We start from the raw sequence: 19,295 nt of genomic DNA on the forward strand, positions 1-19,295 counted from the left end.
CGCAGTGTACTTGGATTTAAGTTTATTTTTTGCTTTTTTCAACCTTTTTTAGTTTTTTGTATCAAAAGCCGCCAGGTGCACTGGACAACATTCGGCAACAATACTCCGAAAAGGCAAAAGGAGGACAAACAATTACCAGGCTAAGAATGAAGCAATAAAGCAGCTCAAGACATAAAAAAAAAATGGAGCTCTTAAAACAAGAATGTGGAGAATTCATTTTCACTAATAATAAACAAACATGTCTCTCGACTGTAATCCTGTCTGAAAGTTTTGTTGTATGTCTGTCATCGCTTTTGTGCTCTGTGAGTGATTTGTTTGTCAAAGTCACTGTAAGATGTTTGAGGGGGTGAACTGGGCAACACACCAGGTGGGGGTCTGGTGGGTGCGTTGGTCAGTACATGTCTCGAAGGCCCAGGTTTCCACGGCGAGCGGAGGATCCGTGAGCCACAGTGACAGTATAACAGTAGAGCAAGTCCGTCAACCATTGCTCCCTGGTCGATCCCCGGGTATACCTCTGAAACACACACAGAGAGAAAACAGCCTCCGTTAGAAGCTAACATCCTTGAGCTCTCCATCCAAATTGTAGTCTTAAAATCCATCTCTGTGAATTTCAAGTGTGAGCTGTGTTTACCGTGAGGTGCTGTATGATCTCCTGCAGCAGAGCGGCGTTGGCCAGCAGCTGGTTGTGGATTGGCGTGTGCTGCAGCAGCATCGACAGGATCTGTCCTAGCTGTGGCAGCTCTTCTTCACTCAGATCTCCAACGCGCATCGACTGCAGAACCATTCGAAGCAGGCGAGGAACTGAGCTCAGCGCTGACACACAAGCACCCCATATAGCCTCCCTGAAAATAAGACACAGGTGTTTTAAATCCCAATTGTTGTGTAGATTTATCACCTGATAATGGCAAACTGCTACTATTAAGGTCGAGATTTCACAACAACAGGCGTTCCTTTCTGAAGAGATCAGTAAAAAGGTTGAAGTCATTCAACACACACCTTTTGTGGTTGGTTTCGGCAGGTAACTCCTGTTCCATGGTGATGAGCAGAGCCAGCAGGCTGAGGCAGCACTGAGACAAGAAGCGCAGCATGGGCTCGATGGGCAGCACGGACAGGTCCAGTAATCTGGATACAGCTCTGAGCAGCCCGGCTGCCATACTGTCAGGCACCACTCCCAGCTTGGTCTAACACACATAACAGGATGATTATTCAGTACAGCAGTAAAGCACACTATGGAAATAACCATGATTGAGAAATCCTCAAAGTTATTTCCTGCTTAATGAAAACAGTTTCTTACCAGGTATTTGCAAATGCCATTTTGTAAGATGTCAAAGCACTGAGACTTTGAACCCAGAGTTTCCAGACAGTGGCAGACTTCCTGTGAATGAAACAAAGCATAAATTAATTTCAATTTTTCCATAGAATTCCTTCAGGGATAAACTGCTTACAAGTGTGATAGAGAATTCTATTTTTAGCAATGCAATGCAACCACAGGGCTTTGAGCTTTCAGTTGGAGATTTGAAAGGTTTTCTCATCGGAGTTTTGCTTTCAACTCTGCAGTGGACTATAAAAGTGTGTTTCTAAAAGATCCCACAGGAAGAACTGCACCAAGCCTTATTTTCTTAGGGCTACTGAAGCTGCGACTAAGGTTTTTAAAATGTACTATTTCTCTATCAAATAACACACGATTTATGCCAAAAACAAACATGTTTTCCTTCATATTTCTAGGGTACTTTTCTCATAGTTCTCTACATCTTCATTCACAGATGTGTAATGTCAGGTAATAAAAGCTGTTCTTTGTAGAAAAACCAATGGCAGGGTAGTGAAATAAGACAGCAGTAATGATATTACAGAGAAAAGATTTAAGAGAAAATTAAGGAAAAACATCTGTTTTAAACAGCTTTAACTTGCATTTATCAGCCAAACCACATCACTGCTGTAAGAAAGAAAGCACATTCCTACATCCCTGTCTGAATAAGGTATGTCCTTTAATTCATCGTTGCCAAAGTAGAGATTCACTAAACAGCATCTAAATTTCATTTTCACTTGGAGGGAGAAGAGAAGCTGCCACAAACTTTGAAAAATAAGGCTAAGCTTTTCCTCATTAACTTTAAATCCGAATCAAATTCTCATTAGCTTTTATCAAATCGCGTGCTGAAGTGCAGGAGTGAGTTGCGAGCCAGTGTGTGTCAGAACGGTGCACCTGTTGGCATTCTCGCCGTCATTAAAAACAATCCCGTCTCATTAGTCGAACCAGAGTTGACACAGTCCGTCCCTTAATGCCACCCCCCCTCACCACCATGCGTCCCCTCCTTCCTCCTTCCCGTCATTGGCCTGTGATTGACTCAGACAGGGAGATGAGAGAGGCAGGATCTGAGGGCTTAATTGAGGAGCTGAATTAGTGATTACAAGCCCACCCCCACTTGCTCACCCCCCCCCCCAGGGCATAGTAACGTTAACTGTAATTTCTGTGCAGAAATGTCACACTCCCATCATGCCATGGGCTCTCATTAGCATTTGTGCATATCCGCTATGCCCGATAACCACGCATCTCCAACCTGCGCAACGCGATAAAGGTTCCCCTCTCAGCCATAGTGCCACGATAAAGCTTCCACCCTCTGAGCTCTATATGAGAGACAGAGAGGGGCCAGGGGAAACTGAAAGACCACAGCTGTGTCCAGAATATCAACACTTTTCAATTTTCTAAACAATGTCTTCTCTTCCTTTAACTCAAAGTCCCTCCTAGGTTCACTTTCAAAGTTTCGTCCAAATCTTTCTGATTGGCAGCGGCCTTGGTAAAAGTTCTAATGTATGTGAGGTTTGGGGTAATTATGAATGTGCAGTGAACGCACCTCAACAACATCCCAGTGGTGTGTGAACTGCTCCAGCGCCGTGGGGTAGAGGCTGAGGGGTGAGAGAGGGGAGGGAGGCAGGGCGCTGTCGTCGCCGGCCTCCTGCAGGGAGGCGAGCTTGTCAGACGAGAATCCCGTCAGGGTGGAGAACAAGAAGCTGATGTAGTCCACGTCCTGCAGAGCCGGTTCCTGGCTCCCAACCGACCAGCCACTCAAAGACGACCTAAAGAACACAATCAGTGAACATGGTGAACTATTATCGACTATTATCCCAAAGCTATGTTCTTCTGAGTATCAAACATTTGAACAGGTTCTAATTTCTGCAACTTTTCAAAATGTTTGTTTCTTTTCGGACAATTTCAATTTAATTCAATATTATTTTGTATTGCCAAAAATCACAAAACACCTATTTGCCTAAGAGGGCTTTACAATCTGTACACATACGACATCCTCTGTCCCGGGACCATCACACCACTTCATTTCCAGATAAAAATATTCTGGTTCTACATTCTTTATCACATTTCTTATGATTATTCATGACGCCCTGTTTTGTGAGAGCATCATATTGAGGATAATAGAGCATGGAAATATAGTTCCTTGTCCCGAGGGGAGGATAGATCTGTAACAGAATGAAATGTGAGTGAATAACAAGTGTGTTTTGTGAGGCCCGGGAGGCACATGCAGACTGAACTGTCTCCTCGATACTCCATGACGACTCTGCATTCCAGCCTCCCAAAGAGCTCTTTGTATCATACCCATTGCACCCACATCCAATCTGATCTCAGCATTTCCTCCCCTCTAAATTTGTACAACACTGGCACAAGCAGAAGGCCAGACACACAAATGTTACCGGGAAAGGTAAGCTGTGGGTGTGTAACAGACTATAAAAATATCAAAACTGCTTTCATTGTCACCCGTAAGGGGAATATTTGAAATATACAGGGCATCCACATCAGCACATGTCAACAGGCCGGTAAGAAACCAGAAAACATGTCTGCGATCCATCTGTGAAAGTGCAATACTGCCATCTGAGGGTGGCAGGGTAGAGTGCTTCGAGTGTCAAACACCATTTCCTGATAAGAAGAACTGTTGGACTCCTAAACAGGAGTGTCTCCTCACACACATATGGCAATACATTCTGTTCATGTGGCTTCTACAGGTGAATAGGGTTTTTCAGGCTCACCGTAGGTGTACGATACGAATCAGAGAGGCGGTGAGGCCGGCAGAGATTCGTCCAGCGGTGCAGCAGTAGCTTAGATTGGACAGAAGAGACTGGGACATCTTGGGTAGAAAATAGAGCAGCTGCACCATTCGTTGCTGGGACTCTACTGGTAAAAGCACCATAACTCCTTCCTGTGGATCTTCACACACAGACACACACTTCACATGTAATTACATAGAGACAGCAATGCACTGCACCCTCTGGGGACAAAAGACGAAGTGCTCACAACAAAATGAAAGAGATACCCGTAAAACTAGACTGTGTTTAGATAAGATAAGATAATCCTTTATTAGTCCCGCAGCGGGGAAATTTGCAATTGTTTCAACTCGTAAAAGACAGACAGGCATAGCCACGACAGTGAGGGCTCAGATAATGTGTGTGTGGTGTTATGCCTGTCTCTGACGCACATGCTGATGTCAGAAGCCCTCAGACAAAAGGAGTCTTGTGATAGTGACTTGCTGGCTCTGCGGCAGTTTCTATCCGACCCCCTCCTCTTATGGCCCCCCTCTGTCACAAAACAGCCTAACTATCAAATCATACTCAGAGTAGTGGATATGTACGGGTCTATTACCACCTTCCATCTCTGGTTGAAGTTCAGTTTTACAAAGTTGTCTGGAGTGGGAAACATGGAGTTACACCGCCTCCTAGAGAAACTATGGTGTAACATGTGGTTCTCTCCGGTAATCTGACCATTGTGGCTGCATTCCGTGTTGTATTGAACAAATATGGTATGTATTTTTTTAATCTGCTTACTGCAGATCCCTTTAATTACTTCTAAATCCAAAGTTAGAACTGAGCTGAAATTGTTTTTAACAAGCCAGATATGGAGAATTCTCCATGACTACAACGACTTTATTTGGGTTTATTTGATTCAAATGATCAACCTTTGTCCACACCCTGATTTGTGCTGCCACATCAGGTGTTTGCCAGTCGATGGAAAACACATGATTGTCATTTCTGACCTCTGATGCAACATGTTTCAAATCACAAACATTTATGCAATAACAGTTTTCTGTCCTATGTGAGTTGGAGATGTCTGCTGTTCAGGCATGGCTGTGATGTAAATCTGATAATTATATCTAATATTAATAATTATATTTGATATCACAAAATCTATGACCATTGTCCCTTTGTTTGTCCCTCTAATTGAGTGTGCGTACCATAGAGCCTGCAGGCGTTTGTTTGCAGACTGTTGAGCAGGTCTTTGTGTCTACGAGAGGCGGCAGCCTGGATTGACAGGATAAGTCGGGCAGAGAGAGCCGGGTTACGCTGGCCCAGCAGGGACAACTGCACAGGAAGGGATGCCAACCAACGACAGAGCACCTTACTCCTTCAGAGAGACAGAGGGAGGGATCAAATACGAGTGCACATTAACCAAATGGAGCAAGAGTTAGTTAGGAATGATGTGTCTGGATATAAAAAGGCACAATGGAAGGTTTTGAATCTTAGGAATTTTCATTTGGGACTTAATGGGTCAATTGATTAACAGACAGATAATATATATGTATAGGTCTAAAAATAAATAAAGAATATTGGAACACAGTGCTCCAACAGCCCAGGGGGAAAATATATTTGCTGTCCACTTTATTTACAAGTCTCAAGCAAGGGCACGGCCCTGGATGTATTAGTTTGAGTAAGATGTTATTTCATGTAGACTATACAACACGTGATCCTCATTAACCTTCATGAATTTGGCTGGATGAACAAACTTGCTCCCTAAACAGTCACTGGTCTGTGCTTAGAACAAACAAAAGCTGAGGTTGTGAGATGTAGTCTGGCTGTGCAAGACTATCATGCAATTGTGCAAGGATATTGTTTTTTCACCTACAAGCGGGGGTTTTATTAATAAAAATCTAATTTAATATTCAAAACAGATACTCGACAACACGTATATATTGATGTGTTAGCTGTGTACAAGCATTGTAAATTCCAAGTCTGAAGACCCCACAGGTTGAAAAACAATGACTGAGGTTACCTCGCTATGTGTGGATGTCCTTGCTCTTGCAGGTAGAGCTTGCTGTAAAAAGACAGCAGCAGAGATCGTGTCTGTAGAGTGAGGTTACTCTGCTTGTAGTAGATATACACCGCTGCCAACATATCCTCTGTCACCGCTGCACAAATTCAAACGTACAAACAGATATTCATGTTAAAATTATGTTAAAAAATATCTTCTAGTTCATTAACTAGTATTTGGATACCAACCCACACTTTTGTCATAAAGAACTGAAATAAACAGTTAAATCCCTAAATCTGTAGATGTGTTTACTGTGATCTGCATTGCCTTTTTAATAACATTAATAAACTATTCAAATCTTATTGAATTTGTGGTTTTTGCAGTAGTATTAGACACACTTTCACAAAGGCGCTGCACACGCTTACTTTTGCTTCTCTGTGTGAACACCATCTTCCACACAGTACCCAGTAGCATGTGGAGCTGCCTGTAGCTCAGTTTTATGCCGCTGCCGAGAGTGTCTCGGACAAACGTCCTCAGAGGTGTCAGCCAGTCTCCATCAGTCTCTCGGCCGAGTCCTTGCCTCTGGCTGACGGACACCATAACTTGGCATAGCGTGATGTTTAGGGCCAGAGGCTCCACTGTCAATCCTGGGACGGCTGCAGTCTGCTTACTCCTAAAGGAAGGGCCGTTGGATTACAGTAGTTATAGCAAGCAAAGGTCTTCATAACAGAAGTTATGGGTAAAAAGGGTATTTAAACATTGGTATTACTTACCTTTTGAGATCAACCTTCTTTTTATGTTTTGGTGTGTCCCGAGAACCATAGGGAAAGTTTCTCATGAAGTGCTGCTTAAAATCTCCGAGGTATTCTTTGTAGAACCATGCATCCTACTCAAAGACAAGCCACATTTAGTAAACCTTTTTTACAAAAAGTACAAAAAACTACTGTGTGATGTTTTCCCTCTCCTCCTCTCACCAGTGCATCCTGGTGCTCCCGCTGTGGTGCCAGTTTTCTCAGCAGTTGCAGAATGGACAACACCTGGAACATTACTGACATGGCATCTGGGCTGAGCAGGTGAGCGCCCTCAGTCGTGTTGAAGGGACAGTCACTGGTACTGGCTTCTACCCACACTTCAAGCAGAAGAGGCACCAGTGTGGCTGCAAAGCTCTGAACAGCCTCAGATGAGTCCAGATCCTCACCCTCTGTGGGTCCAGGGTTCACCTCCAGTCTACACAGAGAGAGAATACAATAAAGAATATGATTAGGATGAAATCAAATTGTTTAAAATCAACTGAAACAAAGTTATTTATTTGTTATGTCATATGTTAATATACATCCTGTCTCTGTTTCCCAATTCTTGATGGTTACAGGAGTTGTACCTGAGTCTAAAGGTGGACTGGGGGGTTGGTTTGGCCCCAGAATGCTCATACACCTTCACTCCAACCTTGCTGTAGGTGAGTTCTTCCCAGATGAGATACAGAGGTGTAAGTCTGCCTTCTCCACTGGAGCCATATACTCCTTCAGTTGGGATAAAAATATCGCTTTCCTCCACCGCTCGTTCCTCAACTACTGCCTGCAGAAAGCGTCCAAGCCTGAAATAAAATTGACAGAAATCAAAGCGTCAGCAGTTAGAACTTTAATTTAACTAAATTCTTCAGACTCTTTGTGCACATGGTCTGCATACCTGAGGAGCACAGAGAACCGCCACTGCTGACTAGTCACAGCCCTGCTAGGGTTGACTGACAGTGCCCAGGTCCGTCCCTTAGCATCCGGGGCCTTATTGGTTTTTCCGCTGCTTTGTCTGTGAGAGATCAACTCTAGGAAGTTAGTGAGGAGTACTGCAGGCCGTGCTGCTAGCAGAGCTGGGTAGTGTTCCAGCAACACGTCCAGGACCTTCATGGCGTCCTCCTGGATGCTTGTCTCGATGTGAGTCATGGCACACGATAGGTGGGCACTGATGACCGGGTAAAATGGAGCCACTCGTTCTGCAGGAACAGACTGTGCAATGAACCTGGAACAATTTTGGAAAGTGTAGCCCGTGTTATTTAAAAAAGAAACAAAAGCAAAGTGTTTTTCATTACTGTATTGTTGTATTCCTTTATCACTGTTGCTAGGCTAACCTGAGCACACGAGTAGCTGCCACACGAACGTTGCCATCCTTGTCTGTGAAAACAGCTGCCACTTCAGAAAGCAGGCGAGACAGATGCTGCTCTAACACAGATGGGTGAAGGGACAGCAACTCTTTCAGACCCACCAAGGCACCATGTTTCACAGTGGCATTGTAATGGTGGAGCTGAGACAGGAGGTCCTGGTGCAGAATAAGGAAAGGGAGAAAAGTTTTAGTATTCCAAAAATGAATGTGTAGTGAAAGAATGTGTTTGCCGACAGGTAAAGATCTTACATTGATACCGAGGTGTCTGTGCGTGGTGTGGCCACTTGTGTCTTTCTTCAGCTGTTCAGTTAGATGAATTCCCTTTGAGCGAAAGTTGGTGTTGGTGGCATTGTCAGCTTTGGGCTTTGTCTTTCCCACCTTTAACTTGACCTTCTGGAAGTCATCCTGTCTCTTCTTCTTCTTGGACTTCATCTCTGCAGTCTATACTGCTGTCTGCAACCAGACATGCAGGAGAAATAATGAACTGAATGAGTGCATTGATTTCAGTAAAATACCATACTGACCACTGGCATGTGTTAGGCACGGACAGCTAGAGTATTCAAGATTCATTTTGTGGCACAGTCTGTACAAACTGTTAAGTGTGTATCCGTATAGTCAGACTATAGTCAGACTATAGGAGCGTTTACATCATCACATGCGGCACCTGCGTTAACGACAGCTAACTTGAGTTAGCTAGCTTGTGGCTAATTTGGTATTGGCGTCACACATGACAGTTCTTTATTTAACTTACCGATTGAAAAAAGCCTTGGCTACTACCTTGATAGGTTAACACAGCACCAAACACTCACTCGGTGAATATTAGTAAATACCAGCCCCCTGCTATTAATTATCAATACATATGAAAAGAAAATGTTCTGTTTTCAATCTCGTGTTGATGCCTCGGGTCCTCTCACTCAGTGTACCGGTGCTTACTCGTACAAGGGCTGCGGGGCTTACACTGTTAAACGTGTAACTAGGACTAGGACCCCATGGACGTTTTGAATATGAATATTTAATTAAAATGTTTGTCATTAGAATGAGTTAAAATACAAAAGTTCACCCCAAGTGGCCTTAGAAATATAAATGTGTTTAATACCGTGTTCAAATTAGCTCCAGCAAGGTACAACGGTACGCCCTGGTATACAAAACGAGCGTACTGTATAGTTGTCCTTTAAAGTGCCTGAGAAGACTTATATTTGTTTTATTCATTAATTAATAAAATAAAGAATGTAATTATGAATGGCTTGCCATAGCCATAAAATACACGCTTTAAAGTGAGTTATTTTGATTTCAATTCATTTTGAGAGTCTACCCGGAGGTAAAATAGTTAAAGTTGGTCTTTTTTAGACGGGCAGATCCACTGCTACCTATTATCTCCGAAGCGGCTTTGGGCTTGGGAATTGTTCTTTTAGCGTCACGTCTCTGTTCCTGTGCTGCCGATTGTGTGCTTCGGGATAACTCGCAGTTTGCATTAAATATCTCTGGTAAGTTACGTAAAAGTGTTTTTCTGCTTAAAAAGTGTAAATATCTGTAATCTGCAGCGTTTGGATTTGTTTAGATATTGTTCGAAACACGCGTATTGTTGTCAAGAAGCGGGTAAACTAAGGCTCGGCTGGGCCTGGCATTAAACGAAACAACGCAATTACAATGAATATGCTAGGATAACATAACATATATCATAAGTTAATAAAGACTGAGTGTCTGTCTCTACGTTCAAGCGGGGATTATTCGTCATATGAATGCTTTTGATGCGATCACCTTCTTTGACCCACACAGGAGAGAAACTGAGGAAATGGAGGCTCAAGCTTCAGTCAACCATCCTGCACCTAAAAATGGGCAGCAGTCAAATCAAAAGAGAAATGCCAGGGTAAGTGTCACAATAACATGTAAACAACTAATAACAGCACAAAAGAAATACATGTACATTACCTCACATATGTAATACTGACCGCTCATGAAGGAAACATGATTTCCTTTTGATCTATTTTTTTTCTCTTTTGGTGATATTGTACACTGTCTGGCTGTTTTGATGCCTGATGGAGAGTCAGGCGGCAGCAGTCCTTGTCACGTGGACTTGGTGCCAGCCATTGTGCTCTCATTGGTTGTTTTTGGCAATCTGGTGTATGAAGACCCTACTAAGTGGTCACAACTGTGGCCAGAGTAATCACTGTTGTGGTTTAAAGGGATTTCTTAGCACCAGTTTTGCAAAGTCCACTCTGTTGCATCCTCATGGTAAACATTTCTTCAGTGCTCTGAATCTGGTTAAAGTTCACACTTTTTCTCAGATTTCACATTTAGTTTTATGTGAGATGTGACCTGGGTTCTATGAACCAATGTCTAATGGCTACTCAGCTTTTACACCTGAGTGCTGTCACGTCCACAACCAAAGAAAACTATGTTTAGCAGCGCTTCTGGAGGGATTCTCCTAAAAATATCTTGAAGCAGTTACCTGCATTGTTACATAATGTGTAAATCAGCTGCAAAGTAGGCAATTGATGCAGTGATGACTACACATTAATGAAATTCAGTGCAAGAAATCCCACTGTTAAATTTATGAGTTTGTTGTATATAAATTAATTACATTTAACACACGGATTACAGATATTTTCCTTTTATGAGCCACATGCAGCATTTTGAATTTCCCTTGTGAAATTCATGACGGAAGGAAGAGATAAACCCAAATCCAAGCCCCAAAATATTCAAGGAGCTACCTCACTCTCCCTTTGCTCCTCCTGAAAAGGAGGTCAATGTTTAATTGTTGTTCGATCACGTGTGTTTGCTATTTTAGTCAGTCAAACTGAGATTAAGGAGGCTACCAAACTTGATGTAAGGCCATATCACACAGTGGAAAAAGAACAAAGACTTCGTTCAACATCTGAATTTCATTCTCCTGGGAAAAAGTTTAATATACCCACTGTCGACATGTTTGAATATAAAAAAATGACCCTTGATTCAGAGTATCAAAGCTTTCCTCCACTTTAACCAAGTAATTTATATGTTGCTGTTCTACATTCTCATTTAATGAGAATTTAGACTGATCAATAGACTATGTGATTCAAATTCCATTTGCATCCTTGTCTCTTTGACTGCCACTGCTTGATGCAGAGGTCATAGAGAATAAGGAAAATATTGGCTCATTGGCATATATAGCGTGGCGGACATGGACGAGGAGTTCAGTCCTCTTCTCAGTGTCATCCTGTCACTAATGCCTGTATGTGTCTCTCTCCTTCATGTGGGTTTATTCCCTCCATTGACAGAGAAAGCAGCCGCAGCATTCTGCTGATATAGGTAAGTCCCTTATACATGGTGCCAGTGCTGAGAGTTGAAGCTTGAAATCTTGATTTCACTGCTTCATGTCATAGGTGATGGTGGCATGTTCACCACTCTTTGAGACTCACACTCTCAGAAACGGTGGCTGTTGTGGTGCTATCCATAGTTTTGGTCTGTGGAAATCACCACTGCAGAAATATTCTTTCAAAAAAAATGTCCAGTATCTTGCCATATTTTTAACATTTTAGAACAATTTAAACACTTTGATGGTTTTGAGAAATATACTGAACAATCTTAGAAATGTCAACCCATTCTCCTAAGCTGTTGCTACGTTAAAGACCAGCACCATAATCTCCACTAGTCCATTGTGAAACCTACACATGGTCTTAAAGCAGTGGCACATTAAATGGTTGCTGATGAAGATTTAATGCACTTTTTGTGCTGGGATGGGGGTTTTATCCCCCCCCCACCATTGAATATTTCAACACTGCTGAATGCAGTAATCATTTTTTATTCAGATGCCTTTGCTACACTGGCTTGAGGGATAATTTGTTGTAATAAATTATTTCTGTATCCGAGTAACCTAACTTGTTTCAGATTATACAGGATTTTATTGTGTGTTTGCGCTTGGGCTGCTTCATTAGTGCGACACAGAGGTGATTCTCCTGTGGTTGGACACAGAGAGAGGCAATGCTTTATAGGAGCTGGCGTCCTGCAGCCCAGTCCAGGCCTACATTGGGGTTAGCCAAGGACTGCTGTTCCGGTTCTTCCCCCAGGCTTCAAAAGCACACATGAGTTTGGGTTTCTAATGGTTGTTCAGTTAATAAAAGAAAAGAATGCATTGGTCATCATCAGCCACTGCAGGTAGTGAAAGATCACAACACAATTTCTTCTTTACCATAAATATTACAATCACAGGTTTCTGAACTAGTATTTCGGACACAAGCCTTGTTTATCAGTTGTGAATCAATATAAAGCTTTTGATAAGTATTAACCATTATTGTTTATTGCAGTATTCTCCAAAGGGGCATCCATCCAGACCATGCCCTCTCTCAGCAAACTGTTGAAGGGAGTAACCGAGTGTGTCATTGGTAAGCGGAAGGCCTTTTTCCCCCTCACACAATTCTACTTTACCTCCTTCCTTTTCTGTATCAAAATATAGTTCCCATAATCACTGACCATCACATGTCTACAGGTCTTCAGTATGTGTGGGAGTATCGCAGCCCCAGTAAATCCGTCCCACCACACTACCAGTGCAAACTCTGTGCCGTCTCCCGCTTGCAGCATGATATGCTTGCCCACGTAAAAGGCTGGAAACACAGCTTCAGATACTTGGTGTGTATTGATGGTTTCTTAATCTGTCCCAAAGGCTTGATATTGCAAAACTATTTGTACTATTTATTTTTTATTTTTTATTATATATCCTCTGCCTTGTACACAGAAAAAGGTCCATCCTGACAAGGTCAAACATGAAGAGGAAGAGGCCATCAAAGACCCTGTTGTAAGGAAGTCCATTAAAGAAGTTTCAGCTGAGGTGGAGAAGACCGAGGGAAGGGGGCAACTCAAGGTGAGTGTGAGACCCATATCACTGCAGCAGTGGCAGATTGATCATTGGAAAATCATGTCTATGTTAAAGTACTGGTGAGAAGATGAAATAAAAAGAGCTACATCTATCATCCTGAAGCTTATTAAGAACCAAAACACTGCAGTGGTTTTTGATTCGGTGATGCAAAATATCACAACTCTTAAGTTATCACAGCATAATTTAAAACCGTTTACCTTCCATCTAAACAATTGTGAGGTGAACTGTAGAATTATGCCGTTTTTAAGAAACTTTGTTATCTAATATGTTTTATTTTGGTCGTACAATTGAATCTCAATTTTCCATTAAAGAAAAATTAGGGGAAAAGTGTGAATGTCAATTCCCCATGTTTATATTTGAGCAATCATGATTGTGGATTTGACATTGGTCTGTTCCTGTTCAGGTGATTCTGAAGGAACCCTGTGAAGTACCCGCTTTCAAAGGACTCCGTAAGTTACTCTGCTATTAGATGGTTCAGTAATAAAGGATATCTTCTTGGTTGGTAACCTTATTTGTGAATATCTCTCATGTCCTTTCCTCTCATACAGGTACTGCTGTTCCTAAATTTATGCCTCCAACAGCACCAGGGATGGGACCAAAGGGACCACCTTTTGGTGAGTTATAATATCATTGAAGCATAATGAATATTGCTTTGCATGTATACCGTTTTTCTAATCAATAACTCTGTGTATTCAAACGTCATAGGTCTCTCAGGTCCCAGGTTCTCTGACCCGAGGTTTCCAGGGGAGTTTCCTCCTCAGGGTGGGCCCCTCTCGGACTATCCAGTGGGAGACTACGGGGAGCCTGACTTCGGAGGCTTTGATTACCCGACCAGGCAAGATTCCCTCGGATCCGGTATGGATCGAAGACCTTTCCCAGATGGTATGGGTCATCGACCAGCTGGGACTGGAGATGGTTTTGGATCAGGCGGTGGAAGAGATGGCTATGGAAGGAGTGCACTCATCGAGGACAACCCAGTCAGGATGCATACTGATGGATACCGGAGTGGCTTATTGGACAGACCAGTGGACAAGCCACTGGAGAGGCCAGGCTTGATGGGAGCAGCTCCAGAAAGTAGCAGCCGCTCTAGCACACTTCTCACATACCTGGTACGCGTCTCATTCCTCAGGTTCCTACTCAACTTAACTAATGTATCAATGCTATTTTGTTCAATCTTTGTATTCAAAACATACAGCAACTTTTCAAAAATTTATTTTTAGGATACCTTCCGGATAGAGAACGAGAATGACGCACAGCTGGTGCTGAAGGTGACACAGAAACTAACAGATGTGCTGATGGAGTACAGGCTGAGGAGTGTATCGAGGGTATGCAGCTTGCTTTTACTCACACGCAGCCCTGTTCTCATATTTAAAACCAAGTGTGAAAGATAAATCATTTAATTCCATCTAGAGAGGAAAACCAGATGTGCATGTGTCCAGATTTGAGTCGTTGAATTGTCATTTGTTGATTGAAACATATAAACGTTTATCTGGCAACATGTGCATTGCGTCCTCCTAAATTTTCCGTCTTTACTTCCTCCTCAGGGTTCTAGTCTGAACAGCATGTCAATGAGCTCCACAAGCTTCTCCTCTACAACCCCAAGAATGTTCAGCAGTAGCGACCGATTCTCTTCCAGTAGTCTCCTCGGTAAGTAAGCACAAAGTCTCCAATCAACCGTTCTGTTGAATGCATCCGTGATTGATATGTAGAAGGTTGTGTATTTGTTGACTCAAAGACAAGGAAATCCCTGTTGCTCATATTTGAAATATCACGGAAGTATGTGAAGCATCTTCCTATGTTCTGGCTTTTGATTGTGTTTTTGGCATGTTGTCTCTCTGCAGGTCCATCCAGGTACTCAGATGGTCCTTCCAGGTATTACAAATGACAATCACAAGGTGTGATACCTCAATCTTCTCATCCCTCTGTCAGCCTCAGTTATGCCTGTGCAGGAGTGAAACTTTGATTCATTTTTCTTTTGTAAATGTTTATGCATTTTTTCATTTGCTTCTTAGTATTATTTTTTTTAATGTTTTTAACTTTGTTTGAATATGAGTACATTTATTACTTGGAGAGTTTTACACATAATTACTTGTGCATGTTTTCAGCAGCTTTATTTGAACTTAAGTGTATGACCATTGTTCATTCCCAAGGCCCTGTTGTATTAAAAGAAATGGAGAAATGATGTGCGTTTTGAAATCATTTCAATCCAACTATTCCTTAAAAACATGTTTAGTTCCCGTACTATAAAGAGAATAATGGGGCGGGGGGCACCAACAAGTTCCAAATGTAGTCCCAGAAGTGTTTGAGACACTTATCTACTGGTGGAGCAAGTTTCAGTGGACGCATCCCGAGATTACACTATAAAGGATATCTGTAGAATTACCCTTTGACTGTCTTGTTGAAGTCGATCCTATCCTGTTACCAAAGATTTCTGCAGAATAAAAGCGCTCAGCAGCTTCAAAGTAGATCCTGATCCAACGTCGCAGATATATAGAAGTATATCACTGGACAGTTAAGTAGGCCATACAACATTTATTTTTTTAATGCATGAAATTCTCAAGAGGTTGAGCATGATTTATAAAATAAAATAAAAATAAAAATACACTTGGGAGGAAAACTACTCAAACTGATTTGATACATCAAGCAGAATTACAGTTGGAAGATAAACTTGATGGGGAAAATAATCAGAATTCATCTTTGGCCACATTTTAGCATTAATGTTCAACTTCCTGATACATTTCATGCCAGGATGTCCGCCAACTGCTTCCAACTTATGAGAGTGAGAAGCACTTTTGTCCCCAGGAAGGTCTGACCATGGAGCCTTTGAGCCAATGCAGCGAGGTTCTGAGATTTAAACTGAACCACAGCCTGGCCAGTACCTTTGCCATCACTGTCATGTAGTAACATGATATCATCCTTCCTCACTTTGTATTTACTGAAGAGTCTTTGTATGTGGTGAACCTTTACATCTTCGGGCATGTTTCTGAGAAACAGGCGCGTCTTAGCTGTTGGGTCCAGCTTCATGCTTGGTTCTTCTTCTGGTGTCTCAAATGGATTTGAATTTCTCCTTCGATTTGGTTTGTTCTTTGTGCCGGTGTTAGGACAATGCTCAAGTCCTCTGTGATGAGTTTTGGCCATCATGTCCCACATCATTTGTTTTGTGATTGATGAGACCTCAATGGCTTCAGAGCCCACATGGCAGCCGGTGAGATTCATTGCATACTCATAATCCTCTGTGCGGTTAAATATAAGAAACGCGGTGTCTGTTCTGATGCCTTCCTCGTCAAGCAGATGCTGTACATTTTTGTGTGCAATGTTTTGACATCCAAACAATTCTTTTATTTCAGTCTTGGTCATGGTTTTGGGTATATTAGTGACCATGATGATGTACTCCATAGTTGGAGTTGTACTTCTTGGCTCTTTCTGTGATTTAGATTGCAACTGGTTGACAGATGTCCTTTTGAGCGTCAGTGTCGAAGTCTTTTTTTGTTTGTGGTTTACAGTTCCCCCAACAGGGCGTTGCTTCGGTGTCCCTCTCTCCCCGACTTCAAAAGTAGTTTCACATTCTTGCAGCGCACTGGCCCACATCTTCTCAGTCGCTCCACGTACGTCCACACAGACGGGGCCCAGGGACCGTTGGTTGAAGAGAAGAGCCGCACGGGCGTCCTGCATGTTTGCAAACTTCACAAGGCAGCCGCGGTTAAGTCCCAACTCAACATTCACCATGGCCTCCTCTACCATCAGCCCTTTGAAAAAATGGTTGATGACCTCGTCCGTAGCGGAGGCTGGCAGACCAAAGACCCTGACGTAGCCTGGCCCTGAGTCCAGAGTTTGCTTTTGTGTCCTCATTTCCTCACACACGACCGTGCCATCAGCCTTGGGAAAATCAACGCTAGGCACTGCAACATTGTTTTCACTTTGCAGGGATGAATGTAGACCTTGAAGGACAGTACAAACCCCAAGAAGAAAGGCAGTATTGGAATCAAGTGAGTGTGCATTTAAGAGTGGTAGATTTGCAATATCAGGATTAAGAGGCAGATTTGCAGTATTGGGATTAAGAGGCTGTGCATTAAAAGTTTGCACATTTAGATCAGTAGTTGATGGACGTCTCTTCACAGTAGGCTGCGTGGGGGAGGGTTTCTTCCTCTTTAACGATGACTTTAGTTTGTGCTCCATCTCTGCCATGCTGCTTATGTGTAGAGTCACCTTAGACCCTTTGAGGAATTTCCCACTGTACCGCATGGCAAGCTGGGCATTTCTCTCAGAGGTGAATGCAATAAAAGCCTCTCTGAGTCGTCCCCCCACTATGTACACTCCACCGTCAGGAATGTGAAGGCCTTCAAAGAATGTCCGTATATCTCCAGTACGTGCCTTCACATCGAGGCCTTGCAATCGCAGGATTACGGTCATTTTCCCCCCACACAAGGCCACGTGGTGTCTGAAAAGTAAGACGACAATGGTTTAAAAAAAACAAAACTAAAATAACATATTGAGGTATTACCACGAGACATCCAGGAAGGAATACACACGTGCGGCAAACCGGAGCACTGGAAGCAAGAGAGAACGCGGGAAAATGTAGAAAACAAGTTTCATGTCCCTGTGGAGTTTGCACAAATACTCACCATAGATTACAACAATTGATGCGAGCGCTTTTGTTGCTGTTACCTCAAGTTAGCCGTGACTACATGCTGAAACAGAACTTTACCTCATGCCTCTTGCTCGTGCAATGCTCTTAACCATACTTTTTGGTTTCCCCCCGTTCTCCTCTCACGCCCCTTTACGTTCTTTGGCAGTGTGTTTGACGCACATCACCGCCACCTACTGGACGGGAGTGTTTACTACAGTCAGGACAAGACGTACCTTCTGTTTCTGGCTTAATTAAAAAGTACACGACATTTAATGAGGACCCCTGCAGTAGTAATCAGTACTAGGTTAATAGCCCACACACATTAACTAATGTCTGTAGTTTGTGATAGCAATTATATCTTTATTTTCTAAACTGTTGAAACATATGAAACTTATTAGCCCCATCACACAACCCCTCTACCGGCAACATGCCGAGGTGTCCTTGAGCAAGACACCTAACCCCAAGTTGCTCCCCGGGCGCTTCATTGCAGCCCACTGCTCCTCCGGGATGGGTTAAATGCAGAGAAATAATTTCCCCATTGTGGGACTAATTGATTATTATTATTATTATTATTATTATTATTATATTTCAAGTTTAAGAAAAATGCATTTTACCCTCAAAATTTTTTGGGGTAATAAGTCCACAAATATCAAATATCTGGAAAAGAAAAGGATAGGGCCCAACATTTTCACTATAAACAGGCAAAATTATTCAACCAACAACTGACAACAATCCTCGGCGAGAAACCACTAGCCTACTATGGTAAGATGATCCCAAACACTCATTTTATTAGACACCACTCAAGCCCATTGGTTACTATTCTCTGCACAGCTTCTTCCTCACACAAAGTCAAACTGCCTTTGTTATGCTTCTCATAACCTCATCTATTATATTCCTTTGAGAAAATTAAACATATTAATTTTAAAATTATGATTGATTAATTAATTAATCTTGTTACTTACATGCTTCTCTCTATCTTGAGGGCGACGCAAACATATAACCACACTCAATCAAAAGGAAGTGAAGAAGACTGCAAACCTGTTGTTTCCTGCCAAAAGTCCCTTATGACTCATCCTTCCTGTGTAATGTAAATTGACCCAGAAGAACATAATCAGTTACTAATTATTCTACAGTCAGCCATCAAAAAAGCTATTTACCAATAAGCATGTTTTGGAACTATATGCGAATAAACTTTTGCCTTAACTTTTAATCCAAAAGTGATGCCTTTTAACAGACAGCTTTCAAATATATTCATAATGATCAATATGAATTCATAATATGAATTTTGACTAATAAAGATAACAGTTGGACTTTGTGTCTCATAAGGATGATTTACTGTGATTATATATATATATTGTTTTGATAATACCTAACATACCACAGAAATGAGTTTCTATTGTGTCTTGAAAATGCCTTCCAGTATACCTTGTTTGCACTATATCTATGCTGCTGTAATCCTGTAGATTTCCTCGCTGTGGGACTAATAAAGGATTATTTTATTTTATCTAATCTAGTTTAAAAAACATACAGTTTGGTCATCTTTTTTTAACAAATATTGAGGCAGCTGCTACAGATTACGAGTTACAGTAAAGGCTTTTTCTAAATAAATGTGATTTATTAAATAGAAACTCACAAATATC

The 19,295-nt window shown here is 42.1% G+C and overlaps 3 protein-coding genes across 5 annotated transcripts; 1 reads left to right on the plus strand and 2 right to left on the minus strand.

Annotated features, from left to right (window-relative positions):
• Positions 1–7: 7 nt before the first annotated feature.
• tex10 (testis expressed 10) lies at positions 8–9,334 on the minus strand. Of its 2 annotated transcripts, none has more exons than XM_054621440.1 (16): positions 9,273–9,334; positions 8,426–8,629; positions 8,145–8,332; positions 7,709–8,035; positions 7,404–7,616; positions 7,000–7,252; positions 6,799–6,911; positions 6,451–6,698; positions 6,047–6,182; positions 5,232–5,401; positions 4,033–4,210; positions 2,850–3,072; positions 1,295–1,375; positions 997–1,181; positions 632–842; positions 8–514 (listed from the first exon to the last, which is right to left on the minus strand). In XM_054621440.1, the coding sequence occupies exons 2-16, from the start codon at positions 8,606–8,608 to the stop codon at positions 392–394; spliced, it is 2,832 nt and encodes a 943-aa protein (XP_054477415.1). In that variant the 5' UTR covers positions 8,609–8,629; positions 9,273–9,334; the 3' UTR covers positions 8–391. The 2 variants fall into 2 exon arrangements, with proteins under 2 accessions (XP_054477415.1, XP_054477414.1); XM_054621439.1 differs by lacking the exon at positions 9,273–9,334 and adding an exon at positions 8,928–9,220.
• Positions 9,335–9,557: 223 nt separating this feature from the next.
• On the plus strand, positions 9,558–15,210 carry si:ch211-197h24.6 (uncharacterized). Of its 2 annotated transcripts, XM_054622395.1 has the most exons (12): positions 9,558–9,660; positions 9,953–10,043; positions 11,434–11,464; positions 12,460–12,537; positions 12,642–12,781; positions 12,888–13,013; positions 13,432–13,477; positions 13,577–13,642; positions 13,734–14,137; positions 14,249–14,353; positions 14,573–14,675; positions 14,870–15,210. In XM_054622395.1, exons 2-12 carry the CDS (start codon positions 9,969–9,971, stop codon positions 14,911–14,913), a joined length of 1,218 nt encoding a protein of 405 aa, XP_054478370.1. In that variant the 5' UTR covers positions 9,558–9,660; positions 9,953–9,968; the 3' UTR covers positions 14,914–15,210. The 2 variants fall into 2 exon arrangements, with proteins under 2 accessions (XP_054478370.1, XP_054478371.1); XM_054622396.1 differs by lacking the exons at positions 9,558–9,660; positions 11,434–11,464 and having other exon boundaries at positions 9,955–10,043.
• A 343-nt stretch (positions 15,211–15,553) lies between these two features.
• rbm12ba (RNA binding motif protein 12Ba) lies at positions 15,554–17,801 on the minus strand. Its single transcript, XM_054622394.1, has 2 exons — positions 17,651–17,801; positions 15,554–17,466 (listed from the first exon to the last, which is right to left on the minus strand). Exon 2 carries the CDS (start codon positions 17,436–17,438, stop codon positions 15,768–15,770), a length of 1,671 nt encoding a protein of 556 aa, XP_054478369.1. The 5' UTR covers positions 17,439–17,466; positions 17,651–17,801; the 3' UTR covers positions 15,554–15,767.
• Positions 17,802–19,295: the final 1,494 nt, after the last annotated feature.

The sequence above is a fragment of the Anoplopoma fimbria genome, chromosome 20, assembly GCF_027596085.1.
Source record: "Anoplopoma fimbria isolate UVic2021 breed Golden Eagle Sablefish chromosome 20, Afim_UVic_2022, whole genome shotgun sequence".
Classification (NCBI taxonomy): Eukaryota; Metazoa; Chordata; class Actinopteri; order Perciformes; family Anoplopomatidae; genus Anoplopoma; species Anoplopoma fimbria.

Excerpts from the sequence above, each read along its gene's own strand:
- tex10 (XM_054621440.1), bottom strand. The coding sequence starts at position 8,608 with ATGAAGTCCAAGAAGAAGAAGAGACAGGATGACTTCCAGAAGGTCAAG. Across the intron at positions 8,036-8,144 it reads GCAGCTACTCGTGTGCTCAG|GTTCATTGCACAGTCTGTTC; the intron begins GTTAGCCTAGCA and ends AAATTGTTCCAG. Across the intron at positions 6,699-6,798 it reads AAGAAGGTTGATCTCAAAAG|GAGTAAGCAGACTGCAGCCG; the intron begins GTAAGTAATACC and ends CCCTTCCTTTAG.
- si:ch211-197h24.6 (XM_054622395.1), top strand. The coding sequence starts at position 9,969 with ATGGAGGCTCAAGCTTCAGTCAACCATCCTGCACCTAAAAATGGGCAG. Across the intron at positions 10,044-11,433 it reads ATCAAAAGAGAAATGCCAGG|AGAAAGCAGCCGCAGCATTC; the intron begins GTAAGTGTCACA and ends CTCCATTGACAG. Across the intron at positions 11,465-12,459 it reads GCAGCATTCTGCTGATATAG|TATTCTCCAAAGGGGCATCC; the intron begins GTAAGTCCCTTA and ends TGTTTATTGCAG.
- rbm12ba (XM_054622394.1), bottom strand. The coding sequence starts at position 17,438 with ATGACCGTAATCCTGCGATTGCAAGGCCTCGATGTGAAGGCACGTACT.